This window comes from Colobus angolensis, unplaced genomic scaffold, assembly GCF_000951035.1.
Source record: "Colobus angolensis palliatus isolate OR3802 unplaced genomic scaffold, Cang.pa_1.0 Scaffold231, whole genome shotgun sequence".
Classification (NCBI taxonomy): Eukaryota; Metazoa; Chordata; class Mammalia; order Primates; family Cercopithecidae; genus Colobus; species Colobus angolensis.
Window position 1 is genome coordinate 2,210,746 of NW_012115500.1, and position 14,637 is coordinate 2,225,382.

The 14,637-nt window shown below is 36.4% G+C and overlaps 1 protein-coding gene across 3 annotated transcripts in view; it reads right to left on the bottom strand.

Annotated features, from left to right (window-relative positions):
* TRDN (triadin) overlaps positions 1-14,637 on the bottom strand; it is a 420,523-nt gene that overhangs the window by 350,261 nt on the left and 55,625 nt on the right. For all 3 annotated transcript variants that reach the window (XM_011944454.1, XM_011944455.1, XM_011944456.1), the window contains exon 2: positions 8,510-8,719. In XM_011944454.1, the coding sequence (XP_011799844.1) occupies positions 8,510-8,719 (210 nt within the window). The remainder of the gene's footprint in view (positions 1-8,509; positions 8,720-14,637) is intronic.

Consider the following 14,637-nt stretch of genomic DNA (forward strand, 5'->3'; position numbering starts at 1 on the left):
CCTAATCCTGCTTGAAGCTGTGCTGAGAAACATTGCCCATTATCTCTCTATACCACCCCCAAAATATTTTCACCATCCCAACACTTTACCACTATTTTGTTTTATATTTCTTATTAATATAAGAAGACAGGAATGTCAGGCCTCTGAGCCCAAGCTAAGCCATCATATCCCCTGTGGCCTGCACATAGACATCAGATGGCCAGTTCCTGCCTTGACTGATGACATTCCACCACAAAAGAAGTGAAAATGGCCAGTCCCTGCCTTAACTGATGACATTACCTTGTGAAATTCCTTCTCCTGGCTCATTCTGGCTCAAAAGCTCCCCCACTGAGCACCTTGTGAACCCCACCCTTGACCGCCAGAGAACAACTGCCCTTTGACTATAATTTTCCTTTACCTCCCCAAATCTTATAAAATGGCCCCATCCCATCTGCCTTCGCTGACTCTCTTTTCAGACTCAGCCCCCCTGCACCCAGGTGAAATAAACAGCCTTGTTGCTCACAGAAAGCCTGTATGGTGGTCTCTTCACAGTGATGTGAGTGAACTGTGCAAGATAGTTTTTGGAGTTGTGGCCTTTGGAGGCAATTAGGTCCTGAGGGCAGAGCCCTCACAAACAGAATCAGTGCCCTTATAAAAGAGGCCTAACAAAGCTCACCCCTTCCATGATGTGAGGACACAGCAAGAAGCCTATGAGCTAGAAAGTTGGCTCTCACCAGATAGCAAAACTGCTGGCAATTTGATCTGGAATTTCCCAGCCACTAGAATTGTGAGAAATAAATGTCTGTTTATAAGCTATCCAGTTTATGGTATTTTGTTATATCAGCAAAAGAGACTAAGAGAGTGAGACACATGCAAAAAAATAAATAAAATAAAGGGTAGGATGCAAAACTCCTGAAGTACATTGGATTCTAAAAGATAAAATCCATTTGATTTGCAATTTTGAAAAAATAAAATACTTGCATCTGCAAGTATTGCTGGATATTTAGATGCTTTTAAACCAAAGGAAAAGCTAAGATCCTGATTTAAAAGCACTTTTGGTGAGCTAATTGTTTTATTGACTGCAGAAGGAAATGACTGTCACTTTGCTAATCTACATTTGAATAGTCATATTGTAGCTCCAATCCTTGCTTTTCAATATCTGAGGCATGGGCATTTTCCCTCTGCTTTAAAAAACTTTCTCAATTGAAATTTTTCCACACTCATCTTTACTATTAACTTACTTACAGTAGTTTAGAAATGTGCACTTGTGTGGGACCTAATGAAATTAAACGCAAGCTTCCCCAGTTACAATTATGTGGTTATTTCAGTATATCATAGTTTAAGGTAATGTAAAACTAAGTTACTCTTGCTGTTACTCAACTGTTACTTCTTGAGGCAAAAGGAACATTACTGAATGCAAATAGATGTATATTTCACCTCTCTTACTCAATATGACCCCAATCAACCAACTTTTTTACCAGCAAAATTGTGTGACAGATGTTTAAACCTGGACTATTTCCAGCTAACTGGAGCTAGACCTATGTCAAATAACGGGCACTTTATATTTCAAAGCAAAATTAAAAAATATCTCAGGCTTCTTTTACCCCTGTCAAGTATCCACATGAAAATTAGGGCATCATATTATACCTTTATTAATAAATATAAATAAAAGGTGTGACTATTGAATTTGCTTTTCTCTTCTAAAAAAAAGCCCATGTTAAATATAAACAAGATTTGAATCTATGCATATAATAAGAAATGGGAACACATGGTTTTTGTAGGTTTATAGATTTCCATAGATTTGTTTCCAAGCTAAGATTCAACAGAAATAATTTTCTGGTAGCATAAAAGTCAAAATATTTTACTACTCCAGTTGGATGATTTACTTAGATCACTGTATTATAAATTTAACAGATTAGTGGAGAGGAGATACTACAGCAATTAACATATTCTGACTAATTATTTAATACATATTTGTTTAATGAAGTTGAGGTTTCGTTTTAGAAACTTTGTTTTTTGTGGGCTTTTATTTTATTTTTATTTTTATTTTTATTTTTTTGAGATAGGGTCTCACTCTGTCACCTAGGCTTGAGTACAGTGGCACAATCTCAACTCGGTACAACCTCCACCTCCTGGGCTCAAGTGATTCTGCCATCTCAGGCTCTTGCTTTTATTAAAACAATAATAAAAACAATATCTGGTTTTACCACAATTTCAAAAGAGAATTTTAAGACTAAAAATGTAGGAACAATATAGTCTAAGAATTAAGAACACTTCTTAAAAATGAATACATTTTTCTTTATCTTTTTCCTCATTTCATGAAAAATCAATATACTTTCTATTAGAGTCTGGGAAATATTGAATTATAGAACTCTTTGTTTCCTTCAGGTACTCATAGATAGACTGAAGTTGGGTAGTAAAATGCATCTTTTTAGGTATAATGACCAAGAGAACCAAATAGGCCTGGGGCAGCGAGCAGAAAATATGGGATTTGAGATAAGACTTGAATCAGAATAAGAAACACACAAAATGTGCTTCTTGAAAACTCAGTACACATGAGAGTTGATAAGAGTCCTAAATGTTGCATTTAGTATTTCAGTCTTCCATGTTTCCTAAAAAGTAATAAAATATTCGTGTGTGTGTGTGTGTGTGTGTGTAAAATTAAATGTTAAATTTGTACTTTCTGACTGACTTTGGGCCTTCCCTAAATGATTTTACTCTGCTAAACTCATAGCCTGACAAACAGTGCACCTGCTTAACTGGGCTAAGTGCCAAGAAAAGAAAAAAAGTCAGGAAAATTAATTTCCAAGAGCAGTAGATAAATGGCACACCTCATTAGAAAATCTATTTAAAAAGCACATCAGGAGATGTCTGCAAGACTTTTCATAAGAAATTGATGGTTCCTACCATTATGTCCTTGCTGGCTCTCTTCTCAGATTACGGATCTTACTTCCCGGTAATAAGATTCAAATTCAAGTTACGTTTAATGAGTCTCTCCTATGTGCCAGGCACGTATGTTTTACATAGATTATTGTATTTAATTCTTACAATATTGGTTTGAAATAAATATATTTTGTGGAATGCTTGTAAAAATTACCAAATGCGCTTTGAGACACGCTGGTACAAGCATATAATGGTGTTTTCCTCTTATGGATGAGGACTCTAATGAATGATGATCCTTATTCTTAGGAAGGAGGAGATTTACCACACTCTATTGCTGTACATTCTGACCTAGAGGAAAATCATCAACATCCACTAATACCTTAGTTTGTAGTCATTTCTTTATAAATCCTATTTGTTTGCACTATTTATTGTTTAGAGAGAAAGTTGTCACTTCATAAATAAAGCAAAAGAAATGTGCAAGAAATTTCAACCAAAGCCTACAAATTCTGGCCCCAAAAGATCAGAATACATTATCAAGACACCCCTTCATTTTCTGAGAGGGTGGTCTCTCTGGCTGAGTCTGTGGAAGCTTGGAGGGAAGATCTCCAGCAGCCTTTGTAACTCCCTAGCCTCAATTACTAAGAGAGCAGTGTTCCTCTGTCCCCCCATCCCCCAACTTACGGTTTCCAAAGACATTCTTCTTTGAGGAGGGAACTGTTTGGGTGAAGGAGAAGGGACAAGATGGAGGAAGGTAAACAAGAAGGCACCGCCCCTGTTGCTTCCAGGTGCTTCCTCACCAACTTTCCGGCGCGCAGGAAAATGCAGCCCGCGCCCCGGAAGATGCAGAACAACCGAGCATGCGCCAGGTGATATCAATCCGACGAGATAGAAACTTACGCGGCCACGCCTATGGAGACGCCCCTATCACGCCCTTATCCCGCCCACTGCCCTCCCCCTTCCAGTACCAATGCATAAAAGTCCGCTGCCGGCAGGCGCTGGTGTGACTTCTTCCGCCCCACCGGAGAGTGCTGTCGCGACTTCCCTGCCCCCATAACTGAGGACCAGGGAACCTCGCCGGAGAGTGTGTGCATATTTGCAATAAAGGGCTACTGCTTTCTTATGTACTTTGGCCTCATGTTTAATTACTTAGCTCTCCTAAATTAAGTTACATTAAATTAAATTAAGACAAGAACTAAAGTCAATGTGGACAACAGAGCGATCTTGGTTTGTGTCTGATGTCCTGAGGTAAATCTTAATCGCTCTCCATTTCACTCTCTCAAGTATCCTCTTTCAGCTGTTAGATGATATTGTGGTCCTATATGAAGATTTTGTACACTGTCAAAGCACTAAGCTGGAACTATCTTCCCGGAATTCCCTTATATGTATGTTTTCAGGTAACAGTTGGAGACAAGACATTTTTGCAAGTTTTGGAAGGCTCAAATGTGGCAATAATGAAGCCATTATTTATTGTCTGAAGTTGGTGTAGGGCAGGTGCTTTTGCAGCTCACACTCATGATTCCAAAGAGTCTAGCTGCCCTTGTTGTGTGGCAACAGCCGCGACATCTCCAGCTCGCACTGGGCTGGCTCCTTCAGCATCTCCAAATCCTGGCCAGGTGCACGTGCAGTTCCGTGGGGGAAAGGCATCAATTTATCCTGCAGCTCATCCGCATAATTGTAATTTGTGGTAGTGAGAGACAAACAAGTCTTCCAGTTTGTTCTTGTCAGTTTCAGTTTGTCCCAATTCCCTCCCATTCTATCCATCTTCCCTTCCCAATTTCCACCGTGACTACTTTCCACTCAACACCAGATGCACTGCAACAGCCTTACACAGATTAATCAGCTACCATGAATTCATAAACGACATAATAAACCCTTATTCTATGTAATTCAGAGTAGCGTTCAGCTATTGTGTCAAACAGTGACAGATATACATAGTATTGTTTGAACATTATTTGGATGTTACACTAAGTAAGAAATGTGGTGTAGGTGAAATATCTTTTCCAGTCTGTTTATTTGGTGCCCTAAAATTTGTCTCATTTGATAAAAAGAATCAAAGTCAAAAATTTTGCAGAATACAAAGCAAGATGTTATCCCCATTTCAGGGATAAGAAAATGTAAGTTCCTAGACATGTTAGCTTGTGGGTTCATAGAGTTGAACAATGAACCCAAATCATCTAAATGATACACAAATAAAAGCCAATTCTGCATGTCTCCCACTAGTAGCAAATATATGCATAAATCAGACAGAATTCTGAAAATAGGGATTTGTAAATGTTGCCCAGAAGAGAATTGTTCTTCTCAATCCAGTACAGTATGTGCTTGTGAAAACAGATTTTCATTTCTTTGTGAACAACCTTTTCATGGCTTCACAGCATTTACCTACTTTTCTAAACTTCCAGAGAGTAACTGACAGCTACCCTGACTTTCTGACCTTCCAGATCATTTCCAGCTTATTTCTTTTCCCACTAGCCTTGTTTTGTAAATACTAACAATTACATATTTCAAAGATTATCACATAGTACAAAAGATTCATCATGATAATACTAATCCCTAGCAAAAGTTTGAATTGTGTCTATCAAAATTAACATTAAATATGATAGTATAATTTACATTTTGAAGCTGTTGTTGAAACCATAATTTATATAGTTCTTTCATTTTTATAATACACATTATTTCAAGAATTGCATATAAATCAAATATTTGTAAAGTTAGCAATGTACAATTGTACTACAGAAATTATCATTGAAAGGAATTTGTTCTTATTTTATAAAATGCACAACTACCTATAATTAGATTTTTAGATTAGATTACTTAAATATAAGGCATATTTATAGTTCACAGTAGAGCTTCCATTGGAGCACTGCAATTAAGTTCTATGGACAATGCCTATGTTACTGGCATTTCATCTGACAGGGAAATACTTCAGTCAATGCAAGCTCAAGGGAAATGAAATTTTGTGAGTAAGGTAAAAAGTGTCTTTTACTTAAAACTCTAGGTCATACTTTACATTATAGACATTTCAACTGTGTATATTTTAAGAGCCTCTATTACACAGTAAACTATATATTGCCTATTTATGTTAAGCCTGCAGCCATGTAGAGTGCAAGAGGAACGCCCCAATGAGGAATCTGTGTGGGTGGATCCTCCAAAAACACATGTCCCTTCTGCACTGCCCTAGTACAGGTTCTCTGTTCAGGCTCTGCCACTGCAACAAGCATCTGCCTGGGCACCCAGGCTTTCCCATACATTCTCTGAAATCTAGATGGAGGCTGCCAAGCCTCTTTAACTCTTGCACTCTGCATGGCTGCAGGCTTAACATCACATGAAAGCCACCAAGGCTTATGGCTTGTGCCCCCTGGAGTGGGAGCCTGATCTGCACCTGGGGCCTTTTAAGCCACAGCTGGACCCAGAGTAGCCAGAATGTAGGCAGCACTCTTCTGAGGCTGGCCAGGGCAGTGGGGCCCTAAGCCTGACCCAGGAAACCCTTCTTACTTCCTAGACCTCTGGGCCTGTGGTGGGAAAGCCTGTTGCAAAGGTCTCCGAAATGCTTTCAAGGCCCTTTTCCCATCTTCTTGGCTATCAGCACGTGGCTTCTTTTTAGTTATGCACATTTCTCTAGCAAGGGGTTTCTCCACAGCCTGCTTGAATTCCTCTCTCAAAAAAATGCTGTTTCTTTCTTTGTCACATGACTAGGCTGCAAATTTTCCAAATTTTTATACTCTACATCCCCTTTAAAGATAAGTTCCACTTTAAGTCATTTTTTTTGTTCCCACATCTTTGAATAGGTTGTTAGTTAGAGGCAGCCAGGCTACATCTTAAATGTTTTGCTGCTTAGATATTTCTTCCAGCAGATACACTAGGTCATTACTCTCAGATCCATACTTCTACAGATCCCTAGGCCATGAACAGAATGCAGCCAAGATCTTTGCTAAGGCATAACGTGCATCACCTTTGATCCAGTCTCCAATATATTCCTCGTTTCCATCTGAGACCTCGTCAGCTTGTACTTCATTGTTCATATCACTATCAGCATTTTGATCTCAACCATTTAACCAGTCACTAAGAAGTCTCAATCTTTCCTTCCTCTTCCTATCTTCTGAGCAATCCAAACTCTTTGAACCTCTGCCCATTACCCAGTTCCAAAGTTGCTTCTACATTTTCTGGTATCTTTATAGCAATACCCCACTACTGGTGCCAATTTTCTGTATTAAGCTGTTCTTGCATTGCTATAAAGAAATACTTAAGACTGGGTAATTTATAAACAAAAGAGGTTTAATTGGCTCACAGTTATGCAGGCCGTACAGGAAGAATGATGTTGGTGTCTTGGATTCTGGGAGGACTTCAGGAAGCTTGCAATAATAGTGGAAGGAGAAGAGAGAGGAGCAGGCATGTCATGTGGTCAGAGAAGAAGCAAGAGGCAGAGAGTGGAAGGGGAAGGTGCCACACACTTAAATAACCAGATCTCATGAGAACTCACTATTGTGAGGACAGCACCAAGGGGACAGCACCAAACTATTCACTAAAAAATTCATCCCCATGATCCAGTCACCTCCTGCCAGGCCTATGTCCAACACTGGGGATTATAATTCATCATGAGATTAGAGGGGACACATATCCAAACTGTATCACACCTTTATGCCAATAAACCCAAATAAAAGAGTTCTATATTTTCATGATTTTGTATTGCATTTCTTCTTGACATCTCTGGCATAGCCATTTCCTGACACAAAGAGTAAACATTTGATAAGTAATTGTTGAATGAGTAAAATTCCATAATGAGAAATAGGAGAACCCTGACTATGTAGAATACAATTAATAGTATTTATAGTGTCTGGGTCCTACAGATTCTCCTCCTGTTGGAGAAAGAAAAAAGGGGAGGGGAGAGTACATATGAGAGGACACATTAAAAGATTAATGAAATGTTTTTGCTTATGGTAAAAAAAGTAATAAGAATAAGTTAACTCATTGATAGTCATTTAACATTTACTGAGCACTTGGCTGATTCCTTTCCTTAAGGAGCTCACAGTCAATAGAGGGTGTCATATGTGAAAAGAGATAAATACAGTTTAAAATATGAAAAATATCACTGAACAAAAAATGAACAATTACATGTAATTTTGTGAAAAACTCTCTTTTTTTTCAGGAACTCGAAACAGGATGGCTTGGTGGGAGAAGCAAAGAGTTTGTCTGCAAGTACGCTCAGGACCAGATGACAGCGGGGCTTAAAAATGCTTTAAAATATTTTCCATTTGTCCAAAAGTTTTTCGATTGGTTTAGTTTTATATTGCCAAGTGTAAAACCTACAAATTATTCCTTATTACTGCTTGATAAAGTACCCATTCCAAATGAAATCTTCACCCAAGCTTTTTAACTATGATCTTGATGAACTGCAACATTCAGCCTCTGTTCAGCTCTTGCAAATAAGGATATCAATTTCATTGGAAATCAATAAGTAACCCAGACAAAGAAAGAGAATAGGAGGAAAAGGAGAAGAATGAAACAGATTTCAGTGATCCTCAAGCACATTTGTGAGGTGCTTTCTTTCTCACACTAAGATGAAAGCGAAACCAAACAAGAACTGGAGGGGACACTGTTTCTTTCCATTTGAATTAATTTTAATTTTAAAGCCAAATTTCATGGATCTTACCTGAAAAGTTTTTGTAATCCACTAAATCAAACATAACGACGGCAACAGCTGACCACGTGATTATCAGGGCAATGACCAGAAGCCAGGCTGCAGGAGAGCTGAACGTGGTCACTATGTCTTCTGTGACTGTCCTCTTCAGCACTTTTCCAGGGGATTTGGGCACAGATCCATTTTTGCTGTCTATCACAGTTGTGGTTGTAGATGCATTTCCTAATCAAACATTCAGAAAGGAAAATGTAATTTAGAAATTCACGTTAAATATTGATGAAAAGAAGCACTGACTATATGAGTGTTGAACCTGTTTATACCACTTTCTAGAACAGACACAGCTCCTTAGTGGCAGGACAAAGCCTCCCTGCCCACTAGCACATTATTTTCTCCTCAGCATTTACTGTTCACCCTAAGACTCCTGTGCTCATACAATCAGCATTTCTCATCTCCCAAGTCCTCTGAGGGAGAATCAACACAAGTGATAAAATGGTTCAACTGGATAAAACTTCTCCCGAATATTTTAAGTTAATTGCATAATTGACCCATCTAGTGAGGTCATCTAATGAGGTCATTCATGTTTGTTTGTTTGTTTGTTTGTTTGTTTGTTTGTAGGGGCACAGAAGATCTAAGAGAATGATGTTAGAGAATCTTACTATATCCAGTAACTCTTATTTTCCTGATTTTAAGAGTCCACATGTTCATGAGAGAAAATTCAAAAAATATAAAAATAAAATAAATAGATAAGTAGATAGACAGTTTTAATCTCTCCCCCCAGAAATAACCACTGTTAATATTCTGCACCTATATTTCTGTACATACATATAATATATATATATGATTTATCTGGTTTTGACAAATCATTAGCACATTGTCTTTTACTTTTTTACTAGGCAATTTATCAGAACTGTGTTTTATTGCCATTATGTATTTCTCAAAATACCATTTAAGTGGCTTCATGACATGTAATTTTATGGCTGTGCATAATTTAATCAAAAAGCTGTCTACTGTGGGACAGGGCAGAAATTTTCTCAGCACATATTGTTATTTATTTCTTAAGGAGAAAGTCCTAAATATAGAATTCCAGGGACAAATAACATAATCGCTTTTATAGCTTTGATAATACATGCACGTATTTGAAAGCTAGTATCTTTTGAAAACAGTGTATGCCAGTAGTTGTATTACTTTATCCTTGACAATACTATTAGTGCTGTTTAAAATTTTTACAATGACATAAGAGAAGATTTGGGTTTTAATTGCAATTATTCAATTACTAGGAATGAGCTATTTATATATTTATTTTTCCTTGATATTTCTTTTATCCTGGGTTTTTCCTCCATTTTTCTGTAAACCTCCTTTTAGTGGTTTATAAAACTGCATACGTACACATATACATAAGATAGTAACACTTTAATATTTATGTGGCTTTTTTTTGATGACTCTTTACCTTTTCTTTTAATGCTATTTTTAGATACAGAACATACATCTAACAATGTTGTAGCTCATTCTTCTTCTATAAAATTGATGCTACCGTATGGCTAGAAAGCCTCCTGGATGGAGACAAGACATGTCTGATTATCTTGGCCACTCTTGACTCATAGAAAGTTAAATCTAGAAGTAACTTAGAGATCATCTGAAACAACTATTTCATGTTACATTTAAGAACAATTGAAGACCTAGCAGAAAATTAAAGTGATGTTCATAGCACTTAAAATCCCAAATTACACACATGTGAAGTAAGTAATTGAATATTTAAGGGAAAACAAAATTCTACCAATCCAAATATTTTTGCCAAAAGCACAGTTAAAAAACATATTTTGGGGGGCTTAAAATATAGACCACATTATCTATAATAATTTAAGAATTACATACCAAGAAAGAAAACTTTGATTCAATGTAAAATACATGATTACATTTTTTCAATTTTACTATTTATCTCAAAATTGCAACATTTCTATGTGATGGATACATAAGAAAATCTAAATTTTCAAATTTCTTTAACATTTTTCATAAAGTAAATTTTACCCAACTGGAAAGAGTAGCTGTAGTTTCTCTTAGAATGTGTCCAATAATAATTGAAAGATTTTAGCCTTTGTGCTCTTTGAAGTCAGGGTGGAATTAAAGTACTTCTTTCCATCAGTCTCTTGCTCTACCATCAAAACTCTTCCTTTCAGGTATGTCTAGCTTTTTCATGGAAACAGTCAAGCAAAAAAGTTATGCTTTGGGCATTACAGATAAGAGATTGGAATTAACTCCTGGCTTCTCTCTGCATTACCCAAATGGCTAGAAGTTCACTCTACACTACATCTCTGAGTGAGAAGCATCTATATCTGATGAATGAGATGGGTAAGACTCAATTTGCAGGTGTATGATGGTGGAGAAATAACTTATGCAAGCTGTTTGACACATTTCTTGGTACATGGTAGTCATTTAATAAGTGACAGTGTAACAACTACTGAACTGTATCATAATCATTATTATCATCACTAGTATATTCATTTATTACATCATCACCTTCATTGCTATCAGCACAACTGTGACTCTTAATACAACTACAGATGTCACTCTAAGAAATGGCCTGAAAGGCAGGATTAACCTCAGAAACAAAGGTGGAAGCACCAGCTCTTCAATAGATGCAGGCATTTGTTTCCATTTAATAAGCACATACATTAGGCTAAGATATTTTCAGGGAATCAAAAAAGAATTCTCTGACGTCCTTGGCATCCTTTCCAATCAATTAATTTATTTCTTGTAATACAGGCAAAGAGGAACATATAGTATAATTTATCCATATAAGTAGAAGCTGTTTTTCTCCATTAGCAAAATTAAGAAAGATGATCTATAGCAAATAGAGTTATTTCATTACGGTGCAAACATTATCACTATAACTGAATTCATTAAATTAGAAAAATAATATGTGAACCCTCCAAACAGATATGCACACAGGATGCTTGTAGTATAAATCCAGTTTGTAAGATATTTTTTAAGTATTGGAGAAAGAAATAACACTGCCAGCAAAATTAAGTACTTTACTCTTCTGGTTTCTTTAGTCATAAAATAATACTATCCTTCTCTTTACAAAAATGAGATAAATAACATGAAATTCTATGACTAATCAGGAAAGAAAATCAAATGCATTCAAGAGTACATACTAATAGGTAGTAGTAACCAAACAAAATTAATTTTTAATTTTTTTTTAGATAACAATGATAAATTTAGCCCCATATTTTCAAAAAATTCAAAAGCTGACAAGGAACATCAGGGGAAAAATAATTTAATTAAGATGTTTAAATAGCTTTAGGTAGGAATTAATAATAGCGACAACAAATCTCTTTTCTGAAAAAAACTGTGGAATACATATTCGGGGTTCATGAACTCAATTTAGTGAAAATGATAGCAAGATGAAAAAATACCTCTAAAACTCAGATTTTACAAACTGCACTTGAGGTGGTACTCAAGAAGGAAAAATGTAAAAAGACTCATATAATATCTTCTCGTTGATTATTGTGCCAAATTCACATCACTCCTAATGGTAGTTCTAAAAATGGATGAATGATAGGAGTGCTTTGAAATGCAATTTAAGACCCAAGTGGGGCTACAAGTGAATCAAACCTTTGGAATAATGATTTGCAGCAAAGTAAACCAATTATGAGTGTTTAGGACTGGCCCACCTGAAAGTTGATATGTTGTAATCTGCAGTTTTTTAACCACTGGAAGCCTTCCTACTAGCACTAAGCAGAGAACACAAGAATTGCTTTTGCACTTCAGATTCACTTTATTGAGTTGTATATTAGAGTCTATTTCTGTAAACAGTATCACACACACCTGCTTTGTATACTGAAACTCAAGGAGTAATTTTACTGAGATTTGATACAAATTAGTTGAATCCTGCTCACATTTTAAAAAGGCAAAACCTTTAAAACAGAACATGAATTTATATATATATATACACACACACACACACACACACACACATATTTTCCTTTCTTTGATCAAAAAATTGAGAAAATATAAATATTCAGAAATGCAAGCTCTGAGTTAAAAATGAATTTTATGTTTTTTAAACAACTGACATAATATGGATTCTAAATTTTTATTCACTTAATGATCCTTCCAATCCAATTATGGTACAATTATTAAATAGGTGAAAATGATAAATTAATACTAAGTTATGTTTTTCATTATCCTTTTTTAAATCTTCACACCCTCAAAATTTCCACTTAAGAATTAATCATGACTCAAAGGTAATGAAAATATGTTCTGAATATACAACCACAAAGCTATAAGCAATTTGAAAGTAATCTGAAGGTCATCCTTCTTAAAGAAAATTATGTGTTGCCCTTGTTATGAAACACATTAAGTTGTACCTTTCAATTTCCATTCAAATTTACTGCAGAAGCCACACAGAGCCAAGAGGAATAAAATTGAGAGGGAATAAATTGCCTTCTCTGACAGCTGGTCAAGATAAATGCAAAGAACAGAGTGTGTAATCTGAGATTATTTAATGTTTGAGAAGCACTTTAAAGATGACAAGAACTAGTTATTGATATGGCAGGAAAAATGAGAGGTAAATATTACTGAGCAATTTGACATGCGCTATGCTTCTTGAAAGCTGGTATCTCAGAATTGGAGCAGAGTAGCTAGGATATGTGAAGCACTTTCCAGGCCTACTTTTTAATTATATTCATTTTGATCTCATACAAAATTTTGATTGTCAGGCAGAATCAGCCTCAAAAGAAGTAGGGATCTCACTTAACGGCCATGTGACTCTTTCCTATAGTGTAAAAGGAGGGGTTCCTTATATAATGGATCCAAAGACTGGCTCCAGAGTCAGGTTATACAAAGAAGAATAAGCCATAAGCATCCTGATAGAAGTCACTTAACCGCATGATGCCTTATCGATCAGATGAAGAAACTGCCAAGTGCACTTCCATATTGTTATTCCATATTTTTCCTATGGGATGCTAACAATGCAATCTCCTTCAGGATGCTCAAGGAAGACACCTACATTCTAGAATGGTATAAATGAAACATTGCATTCTCATTGCATAAAAGCATTAATTATGAATTTTGCATTTCACCCTGTGATGTGGTCAGTGTAGTACTCTTACACTATCTCTCTCTTTCAAGATGTGTAGAACAAATGAGAGAGAGGAAGTATATACTACTGATGACATTGTATGTGTTATTCCCAAATTACATTAAGAACATAACTTCCTATCACATGTAAGAGTGACCCTTGCTATATTGTTTGTGTTCCAAAATACATGCATGTAAATAAGAACTTCATAGAAATTCGAGTGGAAAGACACTTGGGCAGATAAAGCTCAAAAGTAATAAATTCATTATTTAACTTAAAATGTTTTTTACCAATTCTAGTGTTTACAAAATATAAACTAGTCTCCTGACACTTTTAATGAAAGCCCTAAATTGCCACCTTTTCTCCCAGGTTTTTGGGATATGATCATCATAATGCAATTTCAGAGGATGTTTTTGCCACTTAATATGTCCGCTGAGGTTGATATATATATATGGTTTTTCTTTTTTTATTTATTTTTATTTATTTATTTATTTATTTATTTATTTTTTAACATTATCCGGCACTCCTTCCTACTCATCCACTCCATTCACTGTTCCATTAAGTGGAAGGGGTGAGGAGTCTCTCCTAGGCTACTTTTATAAGTCACTAATTCCATTAATGGACTCCACCCTCCTGTCCTAATCATTCCCCATTGGCTCCAACTCCTAATGCCATCACCTTAGGAGTGAGGATTTCAGTGTGTGTTTTGGAGGGACATAAACATTCAGACCATAGCAGTGAAAGTCTACTGCCAGGAAAGGGAGATCTGGGAAATAAGGACTGGTTCCATTTCTAGTCCCACCACTAGAAAAAGAAATTCACTTAATGAAACAGTGGATGGAGTGGGTGGCAATGTAGGGCTTTCATTAAAAGTATCAGGCGACAGGCCGGGCGCGGTGGCTCAAGCCTGTAATCCCAGCACTTTGGGAGGCCGAGACGGGTGGATCACAAGGTCAGGAGTTCGAGACCATCCTGGCTAATACGGTGAAACCCCGTCTCTACTAAAAAAATACAAAAAAAAAACTAGCCGGGTGAGGTGGCGGGTGCCTGTAGTCCCAGC